This window comes from Mobula birostris, chromosome 18 (genome assembly GCF_030028105.1).
Source record: "Mobula birostris isolate sMobBir1 chromosome 18, sMobBir1.hap1, whole genome shotgun sequence".
Lineage (NCBI taxonomy): Eukaryota > Metazoa > Chordata > Chondrichthyes > Myliobatiformes > Myliobatidae > Mobula > Mobula birostris.
The window spans coordinates 14,722,925-14,749,356 of NC_092387.1; the positions used below are offsets into that span (position 1 = coordinate 14,722,925).

Sequence of the window (26,432 nt, forward strand, 5' to 3'; positions counted from 1 at the left end):
CACAACACCCATATCCTAAGAAATAAGTTTTAAGCGTTCCAGTAAATTTCTTCAGTTTATTCTGCAGGTCCTTGGTTATTTTTTTTTCTACAGTGCAAGACACTGACTTTATTGTTGGAGGATTTAAATTCAAGAAAATGGCACTGAAATTTCAGAAAAGGGCAAATAATTCTTCTCGTAATTGTCTCCATTTCATTGAAATCTTCAGGTAAAATGTTCAAAGAAGCAGGGGTTACAGGAGGAGTGGTATGACCCACTATTTCTGTGCCAACTTTCTGGCTTTAGCTAATTTATCCCCATGGTCTGAACTTACCTTTACCCGCTCAAGTTTTCTCGTTAAAAACACGAAGTATTGGAAACTCACAACAGGTTAGGTAACATCTGTGAATGGAAAAATTATTAACATTCTGGGTCTGAGATTTCTCGTCAGAACTGAGGGAAAAGAACAAATTAGTTTTCAGTTGGAAAGAAGTTGAGGAATGTGTGGAACCAGGGAAAGTCTCTGATAGTGTGATTTAAAATGGGGGCAGTTACTCAGTAAACACTTTCCCATCCCGAGGGTAAAATCTGGCATTCTCTCTACAGCAAACAACAGGAATTCTGCAGATGCTGGAAATTCAAGCAACACACAGAAAAGTTGCTGGTGAACGCAGCAGGCCAGGCAGCATCTCTAGGAAGAGGTGCAGTCGACGTTTCAGGCCGAGACCCTTCATCAGGACTAACTGAAGGAAGAGTGAGTAAAGGATTTGAAAGTTGGATGGGGAGGGGGAGATCCAAAATGATAGGAGAAGACAGGAGGGGGAGGGATGGAGCCAAGAGCTGGACAGGTGATTGGCAAAAGGGATCGAGAGGATCATGGGACAGGAGGTCCGGGAAGAAAGACGGGGGTGGGGGGACCCAGAGGATGGGCAAGGGGTATATTCAGAGGGACAGAGGGAGAAATAGGAGAGTGAGAGAAAGAATGTGTGTATAAAAATAAGTAACAGATGGAGTACGAGGGGGAGGTGGGGCATTAGCAGAAGTTAGAGAAGTCGATCTTCATGCCATCAGGTTGGAGGGTACCTGGCCAAGTCGTGAAGACCTGTGCTGGAGTGTTCACTGAATTCTTTAACCTCTTGCTTCGGCAGTCTGAGGTACCTATCTGCTTCAAGCAGGCTTCTATAATTCCAGTGCCGAAGAAAAATGTGGTGAACTGTCTCAGTGACTATCATCCAGTAGCAACTTCCATCCACAGTGATGAAACGTATCATCTCCTGCCGAGAAGCAACTTAGATACACTCCAATTTACCTACAAGAGCAACAGGTCCGCAGCAGATGTCATTCCATTGGCTCTGCACTCAACTCTGAAACATTTGGACAGCAAAGACGCATATTTCAGAATACTCTTTATCGACTACAGCTCAGCATTCAATATCATCATCCCCTCAAAACTAATCAATAAGCTTTAAGATCTTGGCCTCAATACTCCCTTGTACAATTGTATCCTAGATTTCCTCACTTGCATATCCTAGTCAGTTCAGATTGGCAACAACATCTCCTTCACAATCTCCATCAGCACAGATACACCACAATGCTGTGTGTTTAGCCCCCTGCTCTACATGCTTTACACTTAATGACTGGGTGGCTAAGCACAGCTCCAATGCCATGAAGGCACCACAGTCATAAGCTGAATCAAACGTGGTAATGAATCAATATATAGAAGGGAGATTGCAAATCTGGCTAAGTGGTGCCATAACAATAACCCCTTACTCAGCGTCAGGAAGACCAAGGAGCTGATTATTGACTTCAGGAGAAGGAAACTACAGGTCCATGATCCAGTATTTATTGGAGGATCAGAGAAGGTCAGCAACTTTAAATTCCTCAGTGTTATCATTTTTGAGGACACAGCAGCACCTCTACTTCCTTAGGAATTTGTGAAGATTTGGCCTGACATCTAAAACCTTGACAAATTTCTATAAATGTGAGGTGGAGAGTATATTGACTGGCTGCATCACAGCCTGGTATGGAAACACCAATGCCCTTGAATGGAATATCCACAAAAAGTAGTGGATACAGCCCAGTCCTTCATGGTTAAAGCCCTCCCCACTGTTCAGCACATCTACATGAAATGTTGTCTCAAGAAAGCAGCATCCATCATTAGGGACCACCACCACACAGGTCATGCTCTCTTCTCGCTGCTGCCATCAGGGAGAGAGTTCAGGAGCCTCACGACTCACATCACCAGGCTCAGGAACAATTACTACCCCTCAACTGTAAGGCTCTTGAACCAAAGGGGATAATTTCACTCAACTTCACTAGCCCCCTCATTGAAATATCTTTTCAACCTATGAATTCACTTTCAAGGGCTCTTCATCTCATGTTCTCGACATTTATTGCTTAATTATTTACTACTATTATCTCTTTCTTTTTGCATTTGCATTGTTTGTTGTCTATTACAAACTGGTTGAACAGGCAAGTTGGTGCAGTCTTTCATTGATTCTGTTATGGTTATTAATCTATAGATTTATTGAGAATGCCTGCAAGGGAATGAATCTCAGGGTTTTATATGGTGAGATATTATGTACTTTGATAATAAATTTACTTTGAACTTCAATTCAAACACTTCAAGATTGTTTACTTTATCTCTGTGTTATTACAAGACATTTCCTGGGGTTGTACTGGGAACACATGAGATCTTCATGTATCAACTTTCTCACTGGCTCAGCCTTGTGAGGTCAAAGATTGCTTCTTTATTGATTCATCTCAAATCCTAAAGCACTGCTTTGTTTATGAAAACATAACCTTGCATTGATTGAAAGGAACACAATATACATACTGTAAATAAGAAGAGTAATTGTGTGGTGGAGACAATTTCCCCTTTCATTCAAAGCTGAAGCCATCACTTCCACTGCTCACTTATTAGCTTTATTAGTGTACCAACAAGCAACAATTTTCACAACATACGTCAGTAACAATAAAGCTGATTCTGCCATTTGGGATTGAGAGGAGGAAAATCTTTTTCAATCAGAGGTGGTGAATCTTTAGAATCGTCTACACAGGGCAGCTTTGGGAGCTTCTGCATTATGTCTATTTAGAACAGAAACTGTTCGCTTTGTGGGCATTCAGAGAAGACATAAGAGGGTAGAGCTGAAAGTGGCACTGAAGAGAAAGGTCAGCTGATGTAGACGAGTGGCTTGAACAGCCAGATGGTGTACTCCTTCTTCTCTTTCTTATCTTGTTATACTTATGTTCCAGCCACTTCTCTTCTTTCCTACATTGTTGGCTAATTTTGCCATTGATAACGCACTATAATTAAATATTTAGTTAATTTCCTTTCAAGAATTCCATTTTCACATCACTAATTAGCTAAGGTAAACAGAGGCATTGTTTTGTCTGTTCTAAAGCTGTTTCAAAGGGGGAAGGCTTTCGTGCACTATTTACCGTTCTGCTTTCCCATTTCCTCCCTGTGGTCTTGCTCTTCCTCACATCCATGTCAGTCTCATGGATCAGTGGTTTTCTTAATTTGGAACTATTGTGAGAAAAAGAAAACAAGGGAGTTCTCCCTGGAACCCTACCCAATATTCATACTCAACTGAGAAGACAAAAAGAGATTGTCTGTCAATCTCACACTGCTGATTTTAGAAGTTTGCTGTGTGAAAATTGCCACAATTTCTACTGGTGACTCCACTTCAAGATAAACTACCTCATTTTCCATAAAGACAAGTAGAGTATGCTGAAGTAATGGAATGAAAAGAAGAAACGCAATCCTTTACTTTATGAAGGCGAAATTACAAGGAAAGTGGGGCACAATGTTCGAGCAACATTTGCCTATGGACTTCTTGACCACTCCACAGAAGGGCTGGATTCATCAGTTGTTGGCAACTGTTGAGTATCACGAAACAGTCATCACCATCTCAAAGTTGGAAGACAGGTGAGAAGAATTTTTTTAGTCTAGAGCATTGTTAATCTTTGCAATTCTCTATCTAACAAAGCTGTGGAGGTATTCAAGACAAAGTTTAATATTTTTGATATTAAATAAATTAAGGAATATAAGGTTAAAACAGGAATGTGGTCCTGATAGGAAAGATCAGCCATGATCTTACTGATGGCTGAGCAAACACAAAGGAACAAATGGTATACTTATATATCCCATAATTATGTTCTTCTGACAAAAAGCTGGAGGAATGTTCCAAGTAATATACACAAAAAATGCTGGTGAATGCAGCAGGCCAGGCAGCATCTATAGGAAGAGGTACAGTTGACATTTTGGGCCGAGACCCTTTGTCAGGACTAACTGAAAGAAGAGATAGTAAGAGATTTGAAAGTGAGAGGGGGAGGGGGAGATCTGAAATGATAGGAGAAGACAGGAGGGGAGGGGTGGATCTAAGAGCTGGAGAAGGGAGAGGATCATGGGACGGGAAGCCTGGGGAGAAAGAGAAGGGGGGAGGGGAGCCCGGAGGGTGGAGAGCAGGCAAGGAGTTATAGTTATGTTCCAAGTATAACCTTTGACCTTACTCTCAGCATTCAATGTGACATGCCTTGCTTAATACACCAAGTGCAAAATATCAGGCATGTCCATCAGTGTGCGTGGCAGGTGTTAATGCTGAATACAACTTGGTGAAGATTTAACACAAGAAATTCTGCAGATGCTGGAGATCCAAAGCAACAGAAGCAAAATTCTGGTGGAACTCAGCAGGTCAGGCAGCATCCATTGAAATGAACAAACAGTCAACGATTCGGGCTGAGACCTTCTTCAAGTCTGGAAAGGAAGGGGAGGGGAAGATGCCAGAATAAGAAGGTTGTGGGGGTGGGGGGAGGGAAGATAGCTAGAAGGTGATAGATGAAGCCAGACAGGTGGGAAAGGAAAAGGGCTGGAGAGGAAGGAATCTGATAGGAGAGAAGAATGGAACATAGGAGAAAGAGAAGAAGAAAGGGTCCGGGGGGAAGTGATAGGCAGGTGAGAAGAGGTAAGAGGACAGAAGAAGAGGGGAGGGGAAAGAATTTTTGTATCAGATGGAGAAATCGATATTCATGCCATCAGGTTGGAGGCTACCCGGACCGAACTTAAGGCGTCGCTTCTCCACCCTGTGGTGGAGATTAATTTGCTTCAAACAAAGGACTCCATATAGGATTTAACAGGCCTTTCAGTCTAACCTCTCATGCTATGTTCGAGCCTTCCCTCAACCTCTACCAATGACAGCCTTCCTCAGGTAGGAGCTGGCGAAACATAAATCATATGGGAAGACCTCCTATGTGGGTAAAAGCAATTCTGCTGCAGATTTCCCAGCTCCTTGTTTGGGAATCTTCTTGCTGACCCTGTGTCAAGCATTGTGACCATGTCTACAGCTGAAAGCAGGGACATTTCCAGCTTTATCTGAAATTGCTTGGCTCTTTACACTCAGTCACTCTCATAGTATGAGTGGGGGGATAATTATGCCTGTGATGTGGAGTTGAGGAACTCAGAGACTGCTGACTGTGGGTAGAGAGAGTAGCCGAGAACAACACTGGAGCTGTCAGTTGTCACAAACCCAAGCTCACCCTAGATTAGCTTGAGCTCAAAAAAGCAGCTGGAATATTAGAACCTTAGCAAGTTTTTGACAAGAACAGGCCATTTGGCCCAACAAAGCTTGCCAAATTCCTCTTCACATAGTGTTGAAATAATTATTAAGTTTAGATTTGAAAGTCTCTAAGGTACTACTCTCAACTCCCAACAAGGTGGTTTGTTCCATGTGTCCACAACTCGCTATGTAAAGAAATGCTTTCTGATGTAGTCTGAAATCTCCCTTCAACTGTGGCCCTGTGTCCTTGATGATGGATTAATTTTGAAGTAGCTGCTGGCATCGACCTTATTTATACCCTTAATGATTCTGAACATTTCTATCATGTCTCCTCTCAAGCTACATCTACTTAGGCTAAAAAGATTTAATTCTTTCAATCTCCCTTCATAGCTCTTACCTTACAGACCTGGAATGAGCCTAATCGCCCTTCTCTGAACTCTCTCCAGTGCCTTCACAACCCCTACACAATATGGAGACCAAAAGGTTGCATCAAGTTTATACTGTTGATGTAGGAAGATCTTTGCTTCCTCTAAAAAGAGAGTGAGTGAGAACTTTTCAGAATCTCAGAGGAATTGGGATGTTGAAACAATGCAGCCAATTAGTGCAAAACAAACTCCTTCCAATATAACCAAAAAATCTGTTTCGAATTGATGGATGAAAGTTGGCCAGGAATCGGGAAACTCTGCTGCTCCTCATGTAATCCCACACTGAACTTGGAGGTCTGTGGGGGCCACAGTTTAATGCCTCATAGCTGCATCACTTGAACTAATGTAAAAACTCTATAGCTATGGAAATCCGAAATGAGTTGTGTGATTACAGGAAATAGGGCAGTAAATTATGAAAATGACATAAGAAGATACTTAGCTATAATGGGTTCAGTAAATGGCAAAGATCTATCTAATATGGGAAAATGGACAATTGATCATCTTAGCTAAAATAATAAAAATACATAATATCTAAGTGGTGAGAGATTTTGAGACACAGAACGATCTTGGTGTCCTCACTCTTGATTTGCAAAAGACTAGTCTGTAATTAGAAAGATGAATATAATATTTACTCTGAGGGGAATTGCACGTAAAAGTAGGGAAATTTTACTTCATTTACATTGGGGATTAGTGAGACCATATTTAGAATGCATTTATGGTCACAGTGCTTAAAATAAAAGGCAATTGGAAATTTATCTGAGACCATCAAAATGTGGGATATGTAACTGGTCATCTATTGACAGGTAGGTGACAACAAAAGAAGTGAAACGGGAAAATGGGAAAGATAATGGGGAAAGGATGAGCGGGAGAAAGAGAGAGAGAGAATTAGAAAGAATGAGACAGAGTAGAAGAGAAAGAAAGAGAAAATAACATTTAAAAACAAGGGAGAGAGGAGTAAATCAGAGAGCGATGGAGCGAGAAAAGGTGTAAGAATAGAGTGAGAACAAACACAAGAAAATAAGAGAGGGAAAATGGAAGAGAGATCAATCAAAAGAGAACAGGTATAAAAGTGCAAAAACGAGAAATAAATCAGGCAACACACACAAAATGCTGGAGGAACTCAGCAGGCCAGGCAGCATCTATGAAAAAAAGTACAGTCGACACCTCAGGCCAAGACGCTTCAGCAGTCCTGACGAAGCGTCTCAGCCCAAACATCAACTGTACTCTTTTCCATAGATGCTGCCTGGCCTGCTGAGTTCCTCTAGCATTCTGTGGGTGTTGCTCAGATTTCCAGCATCTGCAGATTTTCTCTTGTTTGTGAAATAAATCACAAGAACGGACTGTGAGCATAAATATCAGCTTTGGCTCTTTAAGCATTAGTGACAAATATGACTTCCTACTCCATGCAAATGTTTGTTAAGAGGATCTCGCAGATTAAGGTTCTGTTCATATGAAAATGCAGAAACATAAAAATGAGTTCACACATTAAACAGCACCCTCTACACTTGTCCCACCATCGTCTGCCAGGGCAGATTTCTGGCCACCTTCTGAATGCAGTTGAGGATTTATCCGACAAGATGCAGCAAAGATAAGAAGTGATGTATTATAGAACATGGCAGGGAGGATTTATGCCAATAGGCTGATATACTGTACGGGAGCTCACAGTATACGCCTCATTGAGCTGCATGTAACTACACACAGAGTGCACAGATAAGCACCTCAAGTGGCAATCAAGACAGAGCAGCTTAGTCCAGTGCGGTGGGGTTTGTCTACAGATCTCATGATACAACAGGTTAGTGCTGAATGAGTACAGCAGCCTTGGAGGCACCAGCTTTCAGATGAGATGCCTCAAAGGTAGAAAGAAGAGCAAAACACTAAGTGTCAATCTTTCAAATATATTTGCAAAGAAAAAGCTAAATAAAAATAAACACAAGTCGCTTAGAGGCAGAGGCGAGACAAAACAGCCATGGAGCATAAGGAAACAGAAATATATTGTGATTAATATAATGGTTAAAAGTGTAAACAATGGATAATCAAGGATTTTATCAAAAAGAGAAATATAAATAAATTAGTTGAGACAGACCTTGATCTACATACAGTAAGACCATAAGACAAAGGAGCAGAAGTCGGCCATTCCGCCCATGGAGTCTGCTCCACCATTTTATCATGAGCTGATCCATTCTCCCATTTAGTCCCACTGCCCCACCTTCTCACCATAACCTTTGATGCCCTGGCTACTCAGATACTATCAATCTCTGCCTTAAATACACCCAATGACTTGGCCTCCACTGCTGCCCATGGCAACAAATTCCACAGATTCACCACCCTCTGACTAAAAAAGTTTCTTTGCATCTCTGTCTTGAGTGGGCACCCTTCAATGCTTAAGTCATGCCCTCTCGTACTAGACTCCCCCACCATGGGAAACAATTTTGCCAAGTCCACTCTGTCCATGCCTTTCAACATTCAAAATGTTTCTATAATATCCCCCCTCATTCTTCTAAACTCCAAGGAGTATAGTCCAAGAGCGGACAAACATTCCTCATATGTTAACCCTCTCATTTCCGGAATCATTCTAGTGAATCTTCTCTGAACCCTCTCCAATGTCAGCACATCCTTTCTTAAATAAGGAGCCCAAAACTGCCCACAGTACTCCAAGTGAATTCTTACCAGTGCCTTATAGAGCCTCAACATCATATCCCTGCTCCTATACTCTATTCCTCTAGAAATAAATGCCAACATTGCATTTGCCTTCTTCACCACCGACTCAACCTGGAGGTTAACCTTAAGGTATCCTGCACGAGGACTCCCAAGTCCCATTGCATCTCAGAACTTTGAATTCTCTCCCCATTTAGTAGTACTAAGCAGTAGTACCTTTTGGCATAATTTCATTCATGTACGAGCAATAAATTGTGATGCTTTATTTTTATATATTGATGATTTCCCCTTTACAGGGTACAGTGTGGTGGCCAAGATTGCACAAATGTGGCTAGAATACACAAGCCACTCAGCTGCCTCTCCATCCAGTTACTATGGGATATTGTCTTATAAACATTGTGGCCCATGTGTCTTTAACCACACTCTATCTCCTATAGTAAGTGTTCACTATGACCTTAAGGAGAAAATTACATGAAATTGATTCAAAAAGTGACACGACAACTGTGAAGAAGCATAAGAAGACATTGACTTGAACACAGAAAATGGAAAGGTTGAACAGGCTCCTTAAGGTACAATGAGACACTTGAGCCTGTAGACCAGGAAAAGGAGGCAAAAATTAGAACAAGTATTTCTACAGATTTACCAAACAATACTCAACTAATGTTCGATATTAGTGAGGCATTCATACAAATGATGAAAAAACTCAAACAGAGAAAAGAACCTGCATAGATGAGCAATAATTTGAGAAAAAAAGCAATTGTATAATCACTTAAAACGGGGAGCTATGCCAACTTCAGGAAAGAACACAGCAGAGCAGTTAAATAAACTGCTTTAATCGCTTGGAGATGCAAAAAATTGCAGGTGCTGGAGGAACTCAGTGAGTCAGGCAGTGTCTGTAGAGAGAAATGGGCAGTCAACATTTTGGATCAAGTGCCCAGATGCAGACAGGTTCTTCTAAAAGCTTGAATGTTTTTCCTTTGTGCTTCAAAGGTTAGTTTGAGAAATTCTTAGAGAACCAGTGCTGCATAACGTTAAACTGGATGGAAAAGCTGTGCCGACACGACAGAGCAGCGGGCCAAACCTATTAAGCAGAAAGGTCACAACTCACAGCCAGTTTCTAATGTAGATGAAACTGGCACATTTTGAAAGTCAATACCAAAGGAAACAGTTTTTTCTGAAAAAAATTAGAAATATGCCCTGAGTTTCAAGGTTGCAAAAGATCAATTAATCTTTCTCACCTGTGGAAATTCAACAGGGTATTTTAAGGTAAAGTCTATACTCCTTTATCCAAAAAAAGCTGTGTGCTTAAAGTCAAAAATAATTTTTGCTACCAACGTTTATGAGAGCTAATTGATGTACGTGAATCACCAATGCTTTTTAAGAACTGGCTGCATTGTTGTTTTCTGCATGAAATGGAATAGTACTTGGCATCAAAGAACATGAATAATATCCCAGGCTACATGAATACCTACAGGCTGTGCGTCCGAATGTAGAAGTGGCTTTTCTGTTTCCAGACGTGTACAACACCCCTCCAGTATGTGGTGTGAAGCCAAAGATGGCAAGAGCTTTGTAAGCAGTTTAGAATTTTTAAAATTATAAATTATATTGTATTTATTAATCCTGCATAAGATGTGAATATCGTTAAGCCACTAGTATGGTAATAGTTCATATGTTAATAAGCTTAACTAAATCTTGTGTGCTATAATAATTGACAATATGGCATGAGAGAATTAACATGTAACAAAAAGAAGTTTTGTTTGTTCGTGTATAGATAGGTTCTCCACTGATGGAGAACTTCACCTTTGGAATAAAATTGTGAGCTGCATCAAGGGCCAAAGCAGAGCAGTTTCTCACACATTTGCTGTTCCCAGGAGTCCACAGAAGCAGAAGGAGTGTGAGAACACTACTTTTCTTGAGAATTGTTTGTTTCCTAAATCAACTGAGTAGACTTCCATTCTGAACTATTGTCAAGGTGGCATTAAGGGCTATTGATGACGCTATATATCTGTTGAAACTAGGGATCTCCAATCTCAGTAGGGCTATGAAAATTGTGTTCACTCCAATAAACAAATGGTTTACTAACTGCTTCATCAAACAATTTTCTCATAGATATTGACTGAAGCGTGAAAACTAATGTAGTAACCAATTGAAGAGGATGACTTATTTATGCAGCACCGTAATTTCGGGATAAATCAGTAGTTGATTAAAGGCAGGCACTGGTGTAAGGTGGAGAATACTAGAACCAATTTGTACACAATGAGTCTCCACAAGCAGGTAATAAATAAAATTTTAAATATTATTAAAATATTTCTTTAGAATGTACAGTATACAGAAATAGAATTGAATAGAATTGCTCAAAGCTCACACTTGATCTGAATTTGATCACTGCGGTTGCCTGAAATTATGGTGCTATGTACGTTTGTAAATAAAGTCATTCCTTTCAATGGTTAGAAAGATTAGAAACCATAGAAACCATAGAAAAACCACAGCACAGAAACAGGCCTTTTGGCCCTTCTTGGCTGTGCCGAACCGTTTTCTGCCTAGTCCCACTGACCATATCTCTCCATACACCTCCCATCCATGTATCTGTCCAATTTATTCTTAAATGTTAAAAAAGAACCCGCATTTACCACCTCGTCTGGCAGCTCATTCCATACTCCCACCACTCTCTGTGTGAAGAAGCCCGCCCTAATGTTCCCTTTAAACTTTTCCCCCCTCACCCTTAACCCATGTCCTCTGGTTTTTTTCTCCCCTTGCTTCAGTGGAAAAAGCCTGCTTGCATTCACTCTATCTATACCCATCATAATTTTATATACCTCTATCAAATCTCCCCTCATTCTTCTACGCTCCAGGGAATAAAGTCCTAACCTATTCAACCTTTCTCTGTAACTGAGTTTCTCAAGTCCCAGCAACATCCTTGTAAACCTTCTCTGCACTCTTTCAACCTTATTAATATCCTTCCTGTAATTTGGTGACCAAAACTGAACACAATACTCCAGATTCGGCCTCACCAATGCCTCATACAACCTCATCATAACATTCCAGCTCTTATACTCAATACTTTGATTAATAAAGGCCAATGTACCAAAAGCTCTCTTTACGACCCTATCTACCTGTGACGACACTTTTAGGGAATTTTGTATCTGTATTCCCAGATCCCTCTGTTCTACTGCACTCCTCAGTGCCTTACCATTAACCCTGTATGTTCTACCTTGGTTTGTCCTTCCAACGTGCAATACCTCATACTTGTCTGTATTAAACTCCATCTGCCATTTTTCAGCCCACTTTTCCAGCTGGTCCAAGTCCCTCTGCAGGCTCTGAAAACCTTCCTCACTGTCTACTACACCTCCAATCTTTGTATCATCAGCAAATTTGCTGATCCAATTTACCACATTATCATCCAGATCATTGATATAGATGACAAATAACAATGGACCCAGCACTGATCCCTGTGGCACACCACTAGTCACAGGCCTCCACTCAGAGAAGCAATTCTCTACTACCACTCTTTGACTTCTACCATTGAGCCAATGTCTAATCCAATTTACCACCTCTCCATGTATACCTAGCGACTGTATTTTCCTAACTAACCTCCCATGCGGGACTTTGTCAAAGGCCTTACTGAAGTCCATGTAGACAATATCCACTGCCTTCCCTTCATCCACTTTCCTGGTAACCTCGTCGAAAAACTCCAATAGATTGGTCAGACATGACCTACCACGCACAAAGCCATGTTGACTCTCCCTAATAAGTCCCTGTCTATCGAAATGCTTATACATTCTGTCTCTTAGTACTCCCTCCAATGACTTACCTACTACCGACGTTAAACTTACCAGCCTATAATTTCCTGCGAAACTTTTCGATCCTTTTTTAAACAACGGAACAACATGAGCCACTCTCCAATCCTCCAGCACCTCACCTGTAGACAGCGACATTTTAAATATTTCTGCCAGGGCCCCTGCAATTTCAACACTAGTCCCCTTCAAGGTCCAAGGGAACACCCTGTCAGGTACGGGGATTTATCCACTTTAATTTTCCTCAAGACAGCAAGCACCTCCTCCTTTTCAATCGGTACAGTTTCCATGATCTCACTACTTGTTTCCCTTAACTCCATAGACTTCATGCCAGTTTCCTTAGTAAATACAGACGCAAAAAAACTATTTAAGATCTCCCCCATTTCCTTTGGTTCCGCACATAGCCGACCACTCTGGTCTTCAAGAGGACTAACTTTATCCCTTACAATCCTTTTGCTCTTAACATACCTGTAAAAGCTCTTTGGATTATCCTTCACTTCGACTGCCAAGGCAACCTCATGTCTTCTTTTAGCCCTCCAGATTTCTTTCTTATGTATTTTCTTGCACTTCTTATACTCCTCAAGCACCATATTTACTCCGTTTCCTATACATGTCATACAACTCCCTCTTCTTCTTTATCAGAGTTGCAATATCCCTTGAGAACCAAGGTTCCTTATTCCTATTCACTTTGCCTTTAATCCTGACAGGAACATACAAACTCTGCACTCTCAAAATTTCTCCTTTGAAGGCTTCCCACCTACTGATCACACCTTTGTCAGAGAACAACCTGTCCCAATCCACGCTTTTTAGATCCTTTCTCATTTCTTCAAATTTGGCCTTCTTCCAGTTCAGAACCTCGACCCTAGGACTAATCCAATTCCTAAAATATAGTCAGCTTAATGTAGTTGAAATTAGATTTTGGTAACTTAAATTCCCTTGAATTATTATTTATATCCACTAACGCTAAATTCAAGGCAGAGATTCCAACACTGATTCGATGCTACCCATATGAAGGTGACATGAAAGATGCATTTTTCATTCAGAAAGTTTGTGCAATCATTCATTACCATCATGCTTGACAAAATGGAAACTCAGCCAGACAAGAAAACTCAAATTCAACCCCCTGATGTCGTCACTCACCGAAGGATTTCTTTGCGGGTAAAAAAGGTGCAGTCCTGAAAGAGAGAAGACAAGAGTTTTAGTTCAGTCACAGGGAATGAGCTATCACAATAAGCCCAGGACCTATTGTGGGAACCTATACCATCACTAGTAGCCCCATGGACACTCAATATCTACAGTCCAGCGCCAATAATAAGATTTTGAAGTCTCAGGTTTACTGCAGTTGATTTCATCGAAGGATATGATGCAGTGGTTGAGGTTTCGATACTTTGTCAACTGAAATGAGCGATTAGCTTAATACTCTTGGCACAAAATATAACTTCCTCTTTTATTCAGATGTTCTATCAAACTATAGCAAACAATAATACAGAAAGTCCTGGAGGTTTTCACTGCTGGGATGAAATATCCACTGAGATTTGCTTACACCATCAACCTCCAAAGGGTATGAGTTAAAGCATGCTCTAACTTCCAGGCGCTTTTAAGTGTTACAGCAAACAGCCTGAAATTGATCATTCAATCTTAGCACCTCAGTCAATATCCTGATTTACCTCAGTTAGTCCATTTTATACACTAGTGGGGTACCGCAAGGCTCAGTGCTGGGACCCCAGTTGTTTACAATATATATTAATGATTTGGATGAGGGAATTAAATGCAGCATCTCCAAGTTTGCAGATGACACGAAGCTGGGTGGCAGTGTTAGCTGTGAGGAGGATGCTAAGAGGATGCAGAGTGACTTGGATAGGTTGGGTGAGTGGGCAAATTCATGGCAGATGCAATTTAATGTGGATAAGTGTGAAGTTATCCACTTTGGTGGCAAAAATAGGAAAACAGATTATTATCTGAATGGTGGCCGATTAGGAAAAGGGGAGGTGCAACGAGACCTGGGTGTCATTATACACCAGTCATTGAAAGTGGGCATGCAGGTACAGCAGGCGGTGAAAAAGGCGAATGGTATGCTGGCATTTATAGCAAGAGGATTCGAGTACAGGAACAGGGAGGTACTACTGCAGTTGTACAAGGCCTTGGTGAGACCACACCTGGAGTATTGTGTGCAGTTTTGGTCCCCTAATCTGAGGAAAGACATCCTTGCCATAGAGGGAGTACAAAGAAGGTTCACCAGATTGATTCCTGGGATGGCAGGACTTTCATATGAAGAAAGACTGGATGAACTGGGCTTGTACTCGTTGGAATTTAGAAGATTGAGGAGGGATCTGATTGAAACGTATAAAGTCCTAAAGGGATTGGACAGGCTAGATGCAGGAAGATTGTTCCTGATGTTGGGGAAGTCCAGAACGAGGGGTCACAGTTTGAGGATAAAGGGGAAGTCTTTTAGGACCGAGATTAGGAAAAACTTCTTCACACAGAGAGTGGTGAATCTGTGGAATTCTCTGCCACAGGAAACAGTTGAGGCCAGTTCATTGGCTATATTTAAGAGGGAGTTAGATATGGCCCTTGTGGCTATGGGGATCAGGGGGTATGGAGGGAAGGCTGGGGCAGGGTTCTGATTTGGATGATCAGCCATGATCATAATAAATGGCGGTGCAGGCTCGAAGGGCCGAACGGCCTACTCCTGCACCTATTTTCTATATTAACATAAATGGGCAAAACACTTCAAAACTACCACCCAAAGTGAAATCATTCCTCTTTCTTCATATTTAAAAAAAATATTAGCTAAAACCTATTCAAACATTATTGAGTTCCCTGTATATTGTGTGCATAGCATTGTTAGGGTGTGCCTAGTGTTGATATTGAGAACATGTTGTATTCATCTTGTGTGTATAGTTTTGTTTGGTATGCCCATAGTACATTGTGTGCATGATCTACATTTTGTGTGCATATCGATCATTTTGTGTACAGGATGTTTGCCTCATGTGTGTATGCAGATTTTGTGAGCAATGTGTTTGTTTTGCATGTAGGATATATTTGCATGCTGCCTTATTTTATAGTATATACTGTATTTTTAATCAGAATCAGGTTTCTAATCACTATCTTCCATGAGGTGAAAGTTGTTGCTTTGCATCATGTGCACAGTATTTATTTTGCGTGAAGAGTGTGTGCAATAGCTGCCTTCTGTTCATGGTGAGCATTTTGGAAATATCCATACATTGGTCTACTTTCTGCACACCCTTATCACACACACAGCCCATAATTTCTGTTCATGGTGTGAATTTTTGTTTTGTATGTGCCAAGCACATTTTCTGCCCATGGTGGGGTTTTGTACATATTTTCTCAGCAAGACACACATTCTGGGCATTTTCTGTGCACAGTTTATGCTTTTTTTGCACACAATGAGCATTTTAAGTGCATAGTGTTTGCTTTGTTGTATGAAGTACAGTTTATGTTCTGTGTGAAGGATGTGTATTTTGAGTGCAGACTGTTTGCAAGGTGCATTATTTATGTACACAGAGTACATACAGTGTGCAATACATGAATAGTGTTTCTATGGTATTTGTTCCCAACAGTGTGGAGTATTTTACAACGAGTGCACACAAAATGAACACCACACACACAATAAACAGAGAGTACACACAAAATACACATGATGCATTCAACTACGCACAGCATTGGTGACTGGCGAGTGCACCCTCATCGCAGGAATCAATCTGGTGAACTTTTGTTGCAGTCTCTCTATCACAAGCAGGTCCACCCTAGGTTATGTATACTGGACTTACAGACAGCCTGTATATACGAATGAGTGCTTGGAGTCCGGCAGGATAGATTTGCTGGCTCCAGTGCGCCTACAGGCATCAACTATCGTGTGGAACTCAGTTTGTGGGAATATCATTGCATCTTGTAAAGAAACCTGAATGTTTGGTTTAACTACCTGTTGCCCTTGGTTGGGCTACGGTGTCATTGCTGGGTGGCCACATTTCCAACTTACGATCTATACACAATATTCTGGTTGTCCTATAGGACCACAGCGAGACAGCCTTCCATTTGTACTAAAATCCTCTTGCGGTAAGTTGCTGTACCAGTGCACTAACTTCTGATGATTCATGTTTAAGGACACTCAAGTCGCTCTGCAAACAGCTTTTAGTGTAAGTTTGCAGGGTGTCCTTGTACACAAACACTGCAGAAGAAGCAATGGTGGGTTGTTGCACAGAATTTTGTTGATGCTAGCTTGGTGACAGAGGTGCATGGGTTGAGATGTATAAAGACTGCCAATCAAGCAGCATGATTTGTCCTGGATGGTGTCAAATTTCTGGACACCCAGACAAATGCAGCTTCTTCATCACATTCCAGTTGTGTACCTTGTAGATAACGGTAAGACTCTAATAGTTAAGGAGTCATTGTAGATTACCTCTCTTCAATCTGCTGATGGCCCAAGACTTAAAATTCCAGGCTGCCAAATCACCATCATATTGTTTGCTTTAAGCTATCGATATCAATTGACCATAACACAAAGAAAAATTACATGTGTTTTAAAAGTTCCAGAAATTAGTTGGACTGAAACACTTATCATCATTAGCATTATACACTAAGTGACTCTGAAATTCTATAGAATGAAACATGAGACCATCGGGGTAAGCACTTTAATTAAGCAAACAAAAGTCAATCTAGATATTAGGGCAGGATTATTTAAAATATCTAGTGTTTCAAGATGAGCCTTTACTTCAGATTCTATTTCATTATTAAATTCTACTGCCTCTCTCTGGACCTTGAATGTTCTTCCTTTCCAGAACCAATGTATTATGCTTTGATACTGTGTTACCTCAGGGACTGTAAGACAGACCTAGTTCAGTAGCCAGGCAGTAATAATGGGGACTGAAACTGCACATTGAAACTGGAGCCAGATTCAGTTTAACATTTAATCATAAAAGGTCAGAAACATCTCCTTCTTTACAAACTACAGACAGGTTAGTTGTCAACTCAGGGCACATGTTCAGAAATCTAGCCTGTACTACATTTTCTAATCATCAACAAAGTTCATTGATAATATAAAAGATCATCAACACAGAAATAAATGACCAATGCTCAAAAACCACCCTTATCTAACCCTTCCAAACCAACTTTCTACTTCTCACTCATGTTTATCTCACATTCCCTTAAATTATGATTACCATGAAGCAAATATACTAATGTTTAATAGTAACTGGGTTATACTGCACTGAAAGAGAACAGAAATCTGCGAAATCGAGTCATAGATGCTGGATATTTTCCAGTAACTTCTAATCTTGTTGTGTCAAAGAAATTATTGGATTTCAAAGTTCAGATACAACTGAAAAGTTGCAGAAGGCTAAAGAGTTACCATTTATTTCCAATCAATTACATAAATAATTTGACCTGATACCTAAAGGGATTGTGAGGTCTAAGGAATATATTGAATTCTTGCAATAGCAATTCCTATGTTACACACAATATTTTGTTCATCATTGGTTGAATGCGTGTGAGGAACGCATCTACCTGGATATTAATCTGAGTAAACAATCAGGCTCCAAGGAAAGCTCCAAGCCCACATTATTTATCTAAAATAAGAATATTTAAGTTTCAGCTTCTGTACATTGATCATTGGTCATGGACAAAGGTCATAATGCTTTGAAATATATTCAAACAGATATACTGTCCAGAACAGGTCACAGTGAGATAAGTTTTAAAAGTACAGATGATAATAAAACACCAGGAAAATCACCTTCTCTCCTGTTACATCTAGGAATCCAGATATATTTTGAATAACAATGTTCAAACAATTGCAGTTGCAGGATCCCTGTAACACAGGGACAAAGACAATTTGTGGGCACAAGGAACACCATAAAAGACTGAAGATATTTGGATGTAAGTACCTCAAAAACACGCAAAATTCTACCACCCCTTGACCTCTTCCTATTATACACCATCTCCTGCCCCTAATTGCCTTTGGGCTTTGTAGGTTGAAAACATTTATTCACAGTTCGTGATTGTTCATCTCCTTAAACTCTGTTCATTTTGGCTGGGATCGTGCATCATGACCTCAGCCTTTTACCTAGGTTACTCCACCTAAAGTTAAAGCACTGTTGTAATGTATATGAGTTCAGTTGTTTGTTAACCTTTAACAAAGTCTGCTACAGCATGTATGGGATGAATTGGAATTGGAAACAGTTTATTATTGTCACATGTACAGGAATACAGTGAAAAGCTTGTCTTGAATATTGTTCATACAAATCAAATCATTACACAATACAGTGAGGTAGAGCAAGGTAAATCAATAACAATGCAGAATAAAGTTTAACAGCTACAGAGAAAGTGCAGAGCAGGTAAATAATAAGGCACAAGATCATAACAAGGTAGATTGTGAGGTCAAGAGTCTACCTTATCATACCAGGGGATAAAAGCTTTTCTTCAGCCTGGCAAGATAAACTCAAAGATGAAGTGTATAACATAACAATGGCTCTTTGTAGATCATCAGTGGAATGTTTTATAGTCACGTTGTTATAACCCAAAAAGGAGATAGTCGCATGACAGACATTTTAAAGTGGTAATAACCTTTAAACATCATTATTATATATTAGACTGCTTCTCCCTTTTACAAAGAAAATATAAATTGATTTTACAATTTTAAGAATTTAACTGAGTACAGATATCTGATGTCACAGCAGTGTGACTTTACTTTTGTTAAACTTGCAGATTCGCCAGATATTGGAGCAGCCTCCAGCCCTAGGCTAGTAAATACTAATCTTGACTCTTAGAAAAATAGTGTGTTGTTCTGAACAATTTTGAATTCACTTTAGGAATGTGTTCACTGACACAATCTTCTTTTTTAGTACTGTTATTATGCACTATAATGAAATGGTCTACAAGAATTCCTCACCAATACTCACCTAGCTAATCTTCCTTCTCCTCCCTCACCTCCCCCCACCTTTGTATTCTGTTATTTTCCCCTTCCCTTCCAGTCCTGAAGAAGGGTCTCGGCTGATTATTCATTCTTTATTCATTTCCATAGATGCTGCCTGACCTGCTGAGATTTTCCAGAATTGTGTCTGTTTTGCTCTGAATTTCTAGCATCTGCAGAATCTCTTGTGTTTATAAATTTTGCTTTCCATGTTCATTTAGTAGTCTAAAGAGGTGTGCCCATATGGTTTGGATGTTCTATACCTAGTATCATAGTTACACTTAGACAATAGGATGGCTCACCTCTATGCCTGCCACCATAAAAGGAATAGCAGATGGGCCCAGAACAGATAGAGCTTGTGGCCAGTAGATAGTGAGTTAGTGTAAATGATTCTTTTAGCAAGAACTGGTGAAACCTTGAAGTTCTAAGTGGAACTACCAAATCCTCTCTCTTAGCCTGGGTATTAATTTTCTCTTTTGGCCAGAAGGTAAGATACATAAGCAAGTGGCCATTCACAGCCCCAGTCCTTGGTGTAACTAATCACTACCTCAACTGCATTTGAAAGCACTGAAAGCAAATTTTATCACATGCTTTCAAACAATTTCCGTAGCAGAGTTTGTTTGACATAATCATTTTCCAAAATCACTAGCAAAATGAAGTCAGCAAGGACGGGAGTGTTCAACGTCGTCTGACTGTGTTTGACTAGTCTTCCTTTCCCCCTCGCTAGCTGCTGTTAGAGGAACATGCAGGAGTCTTGAGATCCATGTTGCAAGTGAGGTTGTGGATTCATTTTGGGGGACTTTGAGGTTCCTGTTGAGATTCTGGTTACTTTTTTTTTGCTGTTTTTGAGTGGTCTGATTGGGACGATCGATGTGGACTGGGGCAGTTCGGCAAAGAATGGCCCTGCAACTTGCAGTGGGCTAGTGGCAGAACGCCGAACTGATCTAAACTGAATACTACTAGACTGCTGGTTTGACGTTTGATATTCTATGTGCTGTTCACTTGCTTTTCACCATTGGCACAAGTTGTTCCTTTTTTCACGTGATGGGTGTTTGATGTTTTCTTAAACCCATGGTGTTTCCATTTCGTGGCTGGCAGTGGAAAGACAAATCTCAGCTGTGTACATACTTTGATAATACATGTTCTTTGAATCTTTGACTTCAGTTCAAGCGTCAAAGCCTCATACCTGACTCTACAACAAAATTACTGCACTGTACTAGAACAGGTTCTTTAGGAGGCTTCAAACACACAGAAAGTAAACATAAAATATAAAATCACAAACAATTCATTATTTAAAACAGGCTTAAACAAATTAATAGCTGTATTGCAAGATTGCAATGGTATTTTGCTGTCATGTTTCTGAGGTAATCTGAGCAACTTTTGATGTAATCAATTCCCTGTGGATCACTTCAAATAAAAACTTACAGTAATCAATAGAGCAATCCATTTTGTTCAAAATGCATTTTCAATAATAAAAGTTAAAGCTTTCTTTCTGATTCTCCATACAATTTGTCTCTTTACAATATTTATTTGTGCATACTTACAGACATGAAGGCTGCTAAAATCTATTTATGCTTATTTGCATTGAGGATATAGTATATTAAACACTATTGAGATTTGTGTATATTTGAGATTTGCAGGCATCATGTGTGCTACAGAATTGTGTATGAACAAGAATGATGGCAGGTGCTGTATATTTTTACACATGGTTGACAGTTGGTTTTTGGCCTGGATATTCCTGATGCTTAACTAGAAATTGAGCTTTAGAATCATCAAAGCACAAATGACAATTATGCTTCTGCAGAGATCACTCTGAAGGTATAATTTGTCTTTGTGGGTAAAGAGAAACATAAATATGAAATAATATAGGAATAGTTTACTTGGTGCCTGAAGCCTGCTCCTGCATTTAATAAAATCTGACTGTCATAAATTTATGCTCACAAGGAAGCCTTCAGCCCTGTCACATTAAAGGTGAACTGTAGGGTTGAGAACTGCATCCTTTACTCTGAACATTTTGATTACAAAACTGTGAAAATCCTTGGTGAAAGATTACTGTGTATTCTTATAAATCTTTTACTGAAAATGTTACAGAACTATACAAAATATGTTTACCTTCCTTTGACCTTTAACAGTCACATACTTACAGATTCTGATTGCACCATTTCAACAGTAAACCTGACCATCTTCCTCAGACACAAGTTAGTCAAATGCCGTCCCCCTAGAGACACCTCTTCATATAAAATGATTTAATGAATAAAATCATTAAGGGCATAAGTAAGATAAATAAATAAGGCATTTTTTCCTGGGTACAGGGGATCAAAAACTAGAGGGCATGATTTTAAGATGAAAGGGGAAAGATTTAAATGTGGCCCATACATGGATTGCACTGCCATTGGAAGTGGCTGAGACTGGTAGAGTGACAGGTACATGGATGGGAAAGGTTTACAAGGACAAGGGCCAAAAGCAGCAAATGGGCATCTTGGTTGACGTGGACAAGTTGGGTTGAAAGGCTGTGCTATTCTCTGTGCTGAGTTATTCTATGAACTAAGTACTTTTTAAGTATGATGAAGATTTTAGCCTCCATCATCCTTACAGTGTTCCAGTGCACTACCCACACCACTTCCCGCCAGGTGAAAATCACTGTTGAGTCCCATCAAATACATCTACAAATATAGTTATTTATGATAGGAGGCTCACATCGATATAAAATTCAATTGTGTTACTCTCCCCACCTATCCCACCTCCTCTATTGCAAGAAAAAGAACCCTAAATTGGTCAATCTTTCCTCGTAGCTAACATTTTCAGTCCTGGCAACATCCCTGTAAAAGAGACAATGCTGGAAATACTCAGCAAGTCAAAGAGGGTCTGTGAAAGGAGAGAGTTAATAGTTGAGAGCCCTTTCTGTATTTATTTCAGTCTTTCTTTCCTGTGAGATTCCAACATCTGCATGCCTTTGTATTTTTCTTTCAACATCCTGGTAAATCTCCTGTCCAAAGAAGTTGCAACTGTTCTATAATATGGTGAACAGAACTACACAAAGTTTCCAAGCTGTGGTTTAACCAGTATCATATAAAAATCTAGTCTCACCTCCCTGCATTTATATTCTATACCTGGGGTAATAATGGAAAGTCCTTTTACCAAATTATCAACCCAACCTGCTGAAACCCTTAGAATCTGTGGAAAAGCATATCTATCTCTGTATCACATTGCTCATTATCCTCATATTTAGTATCAATTCCCACGACCTCTTGTTCCATCTCCCCAAATACATTAGCGCACATTTCTCCGAATTAAATTCCATTTGCCATTTTTTCTGCTCAAGAGAGCAAACCACCTCTATGTACCTGCAGTCTGACATTTTCCTCCTCACTGTCAGCCCCAAGTTTTGTGTCAGTTCCAAACTTCATCATGCCCTCTACGTATTCCTAAATTATTAATAGATACATACTTAGTATTTAACCCAGAGTAACCCCATTGGAAACAGCCGTTCAGTCACAAATACACCTGCCAACCTTCACTTCCTGTCACTGGGACTCCATTGGATTCAGTTTTTCACTCTCCCCTGAATCCTAAACGCTTTCAGCAGTCTTCCCTGTGGAACGTTACCAGAAGCTGTTCTAGAACCAAACAGACTCTACCAAACGCACAGCCTGCATTGGTAAGAAATCAGTCAACTAGCTGCTGGAATATTTCCCCTGAAGCTCACTTCACTGGAGGTTTTAATCTTACATTCTGCACATCGTATCATGGTTTCATAACACCTTGTTTCCCCTTCTGCTGAATAACGCAGTGAAGAATTAATCGGGTGTTCTGGCACTCCATGTGGTTCCCTGGGTTAAAACCATTCATACTTTCTTTCAATTATGTATTAACATGAATAGTTTCATTTTCTTACAGCAATCTACACTTCGATTAGCCCAAACAGACGGACCTCATGGTTGACTCAGTACGTGAAACTGACGCGAGATTTACAACCACTCGGCTGCAGGACACTGCGGCTAATGCGGACTGCAACGTTTTATCACTAAACTTACATGGACATATCCGCATACAGGAAGCTCAAATTGTTTTAGATGTAATATTAAATTGTTCTTCTCCATGTTCCCTATACCGACTCTCGGTTTCGGCTGAAATAATCGCGGTCGTACGCAATACTGAACAGCTGTAAGAACCCAGGGGGGATTTAATGAAGTTGTTTGAACTACTGTGAGTCGAGAAAATATAAACACAATTAACATGTTATAAATTACTTCGAATGGACGAAGTTTCCCATTCAAATCAGACAATTTCACCGCCCCGCCTTAAACTTTTGAATAGATGTTATAAATTTCAAGTTTAATTTTGCCTCTGTTTAGCCGATCGATTGAAAACGAGGCAGCAATAAACACGTTTAACTGATGTTGCTATTAGCATAAAAATAAATCTACACCGCTCAAATCCACAGGAACGCCACACGTAAAAGTAAACCCTTCGGGAAGAAACATTTTGACTCGAATTTAACAACCAGCCGAGGTGTTCAGACTGAAATGGTTAGTTTTGAGACGGCGACAGTAAGACTCCGAGCCCAGCACGCTTCGTGCACGATCTTCTGCGATTCCCTTTCCATCTTCTTACCTGGTAGGCGTCTAGTTGTTCATCAGTAAATATCGTCTGCTTATTACCCATCTTAAACCAGTGACATTCCTCTTGTAAAGATGCATCACACTAGCTGTTCCGGGCGCTCCTTCTACTGTATTCATTTAGGGCATTTACACGGCGTGATCCCACGCAGAAGGATCCCCAGCCAGCATTGAATTTCAAAAGCACCAGCCGGTGTCTGGTGAGTGGCTCGGTGCTTTCTTCCCCCTTCTGGTGTGTACAGTCTCCCCCCCCCCCCCGTGGAGTCTGGGTTAGAAGGGGAAGGGTTACATTTTCCCTCCCTTAGTCTGTTGTCTTTTGTTTTAAAGTCTCCTTTCCCGGCTCGGTAGCAGTTTCAGCAGGGACAGCTCCCGGAGACCAGTTTTGTGCTCAGTACAGTATTCGCCGACTGGCCCTGCCTTGCCAACCAGCCGGAGAGCATTAGGGAGCGCAGACGGGGTCCGGGAGGACTTCAAACCCGTACTTCGGCTGTGACTGTGATCAAAGTACCCTACAGTGTAGAGTGCCGCACTGAAAGCTCAATGCCCAAAACTCTCCAATGGATCGACAAATCAGCTGGAGGAACTCGGTGGGTCGAGTGGCATTTGCAGGAGGAAGGGAACTGCCGACGTTTCGGGTCGAAACCCTGCACCAGGTCCTCGGAGGGAGGAGGAATTTCCCCCCCAAAGACAACACACCTTATAGCGGAGTACAGGGAGACAAGAACAAACGACCCGAAATATCGACAGTTTATTTTCCGCACAGATGCTGCCGGACCTTTGTTTCGTCTGTAGATTGCTTGTTTCCGCAGATCTCAGTCTCGTGTCTCGACTCTCTAAGTGATATTTCTGTCACTTTGGGGGCGTGGGGTTGAGACAGTGCTGCAACACTAGAGCTGCTGCCTTTCCATAAGTCATTAATTGAGGACAGCGTTTACTCTCACAAGCAGCGTTGAAGTCTTGACAGGGCATTAATTGTGTTAACAAAAACGGTGGGGGGGGGGATTCTCTCCCTTGCTGTCGTATCCATTTAGGCCCGTAATTGTGCGATTTTCCTGAGTGCACATTGAAAGCTAAATTTTCTATATTGCAACATGACCTACCTCGAATTTGAGTCTATTTCTTGGACAGTAAAATGCTCCGGGTTGTCCTGAGGTCGTGAAAGATGCATTCGAACACTACTTTAAATGTAAAGTAGTATCCGATGGCGGGAATCAAAAATATGATGCCGAATCTCTAGGCCAAAATATGCTCAAAGAGAGATATGAAGGTAGCGAGGCTGTGGGGTTCTCAGAAAGAATTTTATAGCTTAGGGCAACTATAGCTGAAGACAAGGCTGCCAGTGGTAGAACTATTAAGACAACTGGAGACGTGCAAGAGGTCAGAATTAGAAGATTGGAGGAAATGACAATTGAAACACGTTCTGCGGGAGTGAGGCTAACACGCAATGTAGAAATAAAGGCAGGTTGCGCCAGGTCGGCGAGCTGGATAGAGTTCGGAGACAGGCAGGTTAATGATAGACGGAAGCAGATAAAAAAGGAAGTATGATGGAGGGAGGTGGGGGAAGTGTCGTGTGATGGTTGGAGACAGTTGCTGGAGGGAGATAAGCTGGAACACCAGAATCTCCCTTTACCCCCGCCCCCAAATGATGCTGCTTGACCCACGGAGTTCCTGCCATTGATCGTGCGTCGCTCCATTTCCAGCATCTGCAGCCTATTTCGTCTCCATCCGCATGCTGCGTGTTTCTGATTACTGACTAGTGACCCCTGGTGGAGAGTATGTGAGTGGCAGGACAAAACTGGTCCCACAAAAATTCAGCTTCCGTAATACCTTCTAATCCTTTCTCCTCTCTGTATTTTCCTCACATCCACACAATTTGCCTAACTACAGCGTTGTAACAGGTTACACATTCTTCCAATAACAACTTATATTTTTAATGAACCTTTAATAAAATATCCCAAGGGGATATTAATCGGTGTGATTGAACAAATCATAACACTTAACTCTATTAGAAAGATTATTATAGTTGATAGAGCCTAATCAAAGGGCAAGACAGCTTCACCGAAATTTCTCATTGCTTTTATTGAATTTATGTATGGATTTCGAGGACAGGGTAAATCATACCCAAGCAAGTTAACTGGGCTTCATCTACCATTATCTGTATATTTCACTGAAGGCATAGTCCTACCTGAGGCACAAACGGTCTTGGGTCAGGGTGTGACTGCCATTGATTGATTTCTTTTCATGTAAAATGTAAACATGTTACTGCCATAGGCCATTAGGAGTTGGAGAGATCTCAGGATTGTTAGTTTGTCTCATCAGATACATTTCAGCATAAAAGAATCACCTTCTACCCATTGCCTATACAACTCACTGCTCAATTTATAAACTTCTCAATCCCATGAACTTTCATTTTAACTATAGTTCTTTTTCATGAAGGACTAAATTAAATGATTTCTGAAAGTCAAGATCAGCAACAT

The 26,432-nt window shown here is 40.7% G+C and overlaps 1 protein-coding gene across 2 annotated transcripts in view; it reads right to left on the reverse strand.

Moving 5' to 3' along the window:
- cib2 (calcium and integrin binding family member 2) overlaps positions 1-26,432 on the reverse strand; it is a 112,479-nt gene that overhangs the window by 80,939 nt on the left and 5,108 nt on the right. The window contains exons 1-2 of one of the 2 annotated variants that reach the window (XM_072282242.1): positions 23,951-24,754; positions 13,552-13,586 (exon numbers count right to left, since the gene is read on the reverse strand). In XM_072282242.1, the coding sequence (XP_072138343.1) occupies positions 13,552-13,586; positions 23,951-24,001 (86 nt within the window). In that variant the 5' untranslated portion in view covers positions 24,002-24,754. Of the gene's footprint in view, positions 1-13,551; positions 13,587-23,950; positions 24,755-26,432 lie in introns of those variants that run through there. The other variant, XM_072282243.1, reaches the window with a different exon arrangement.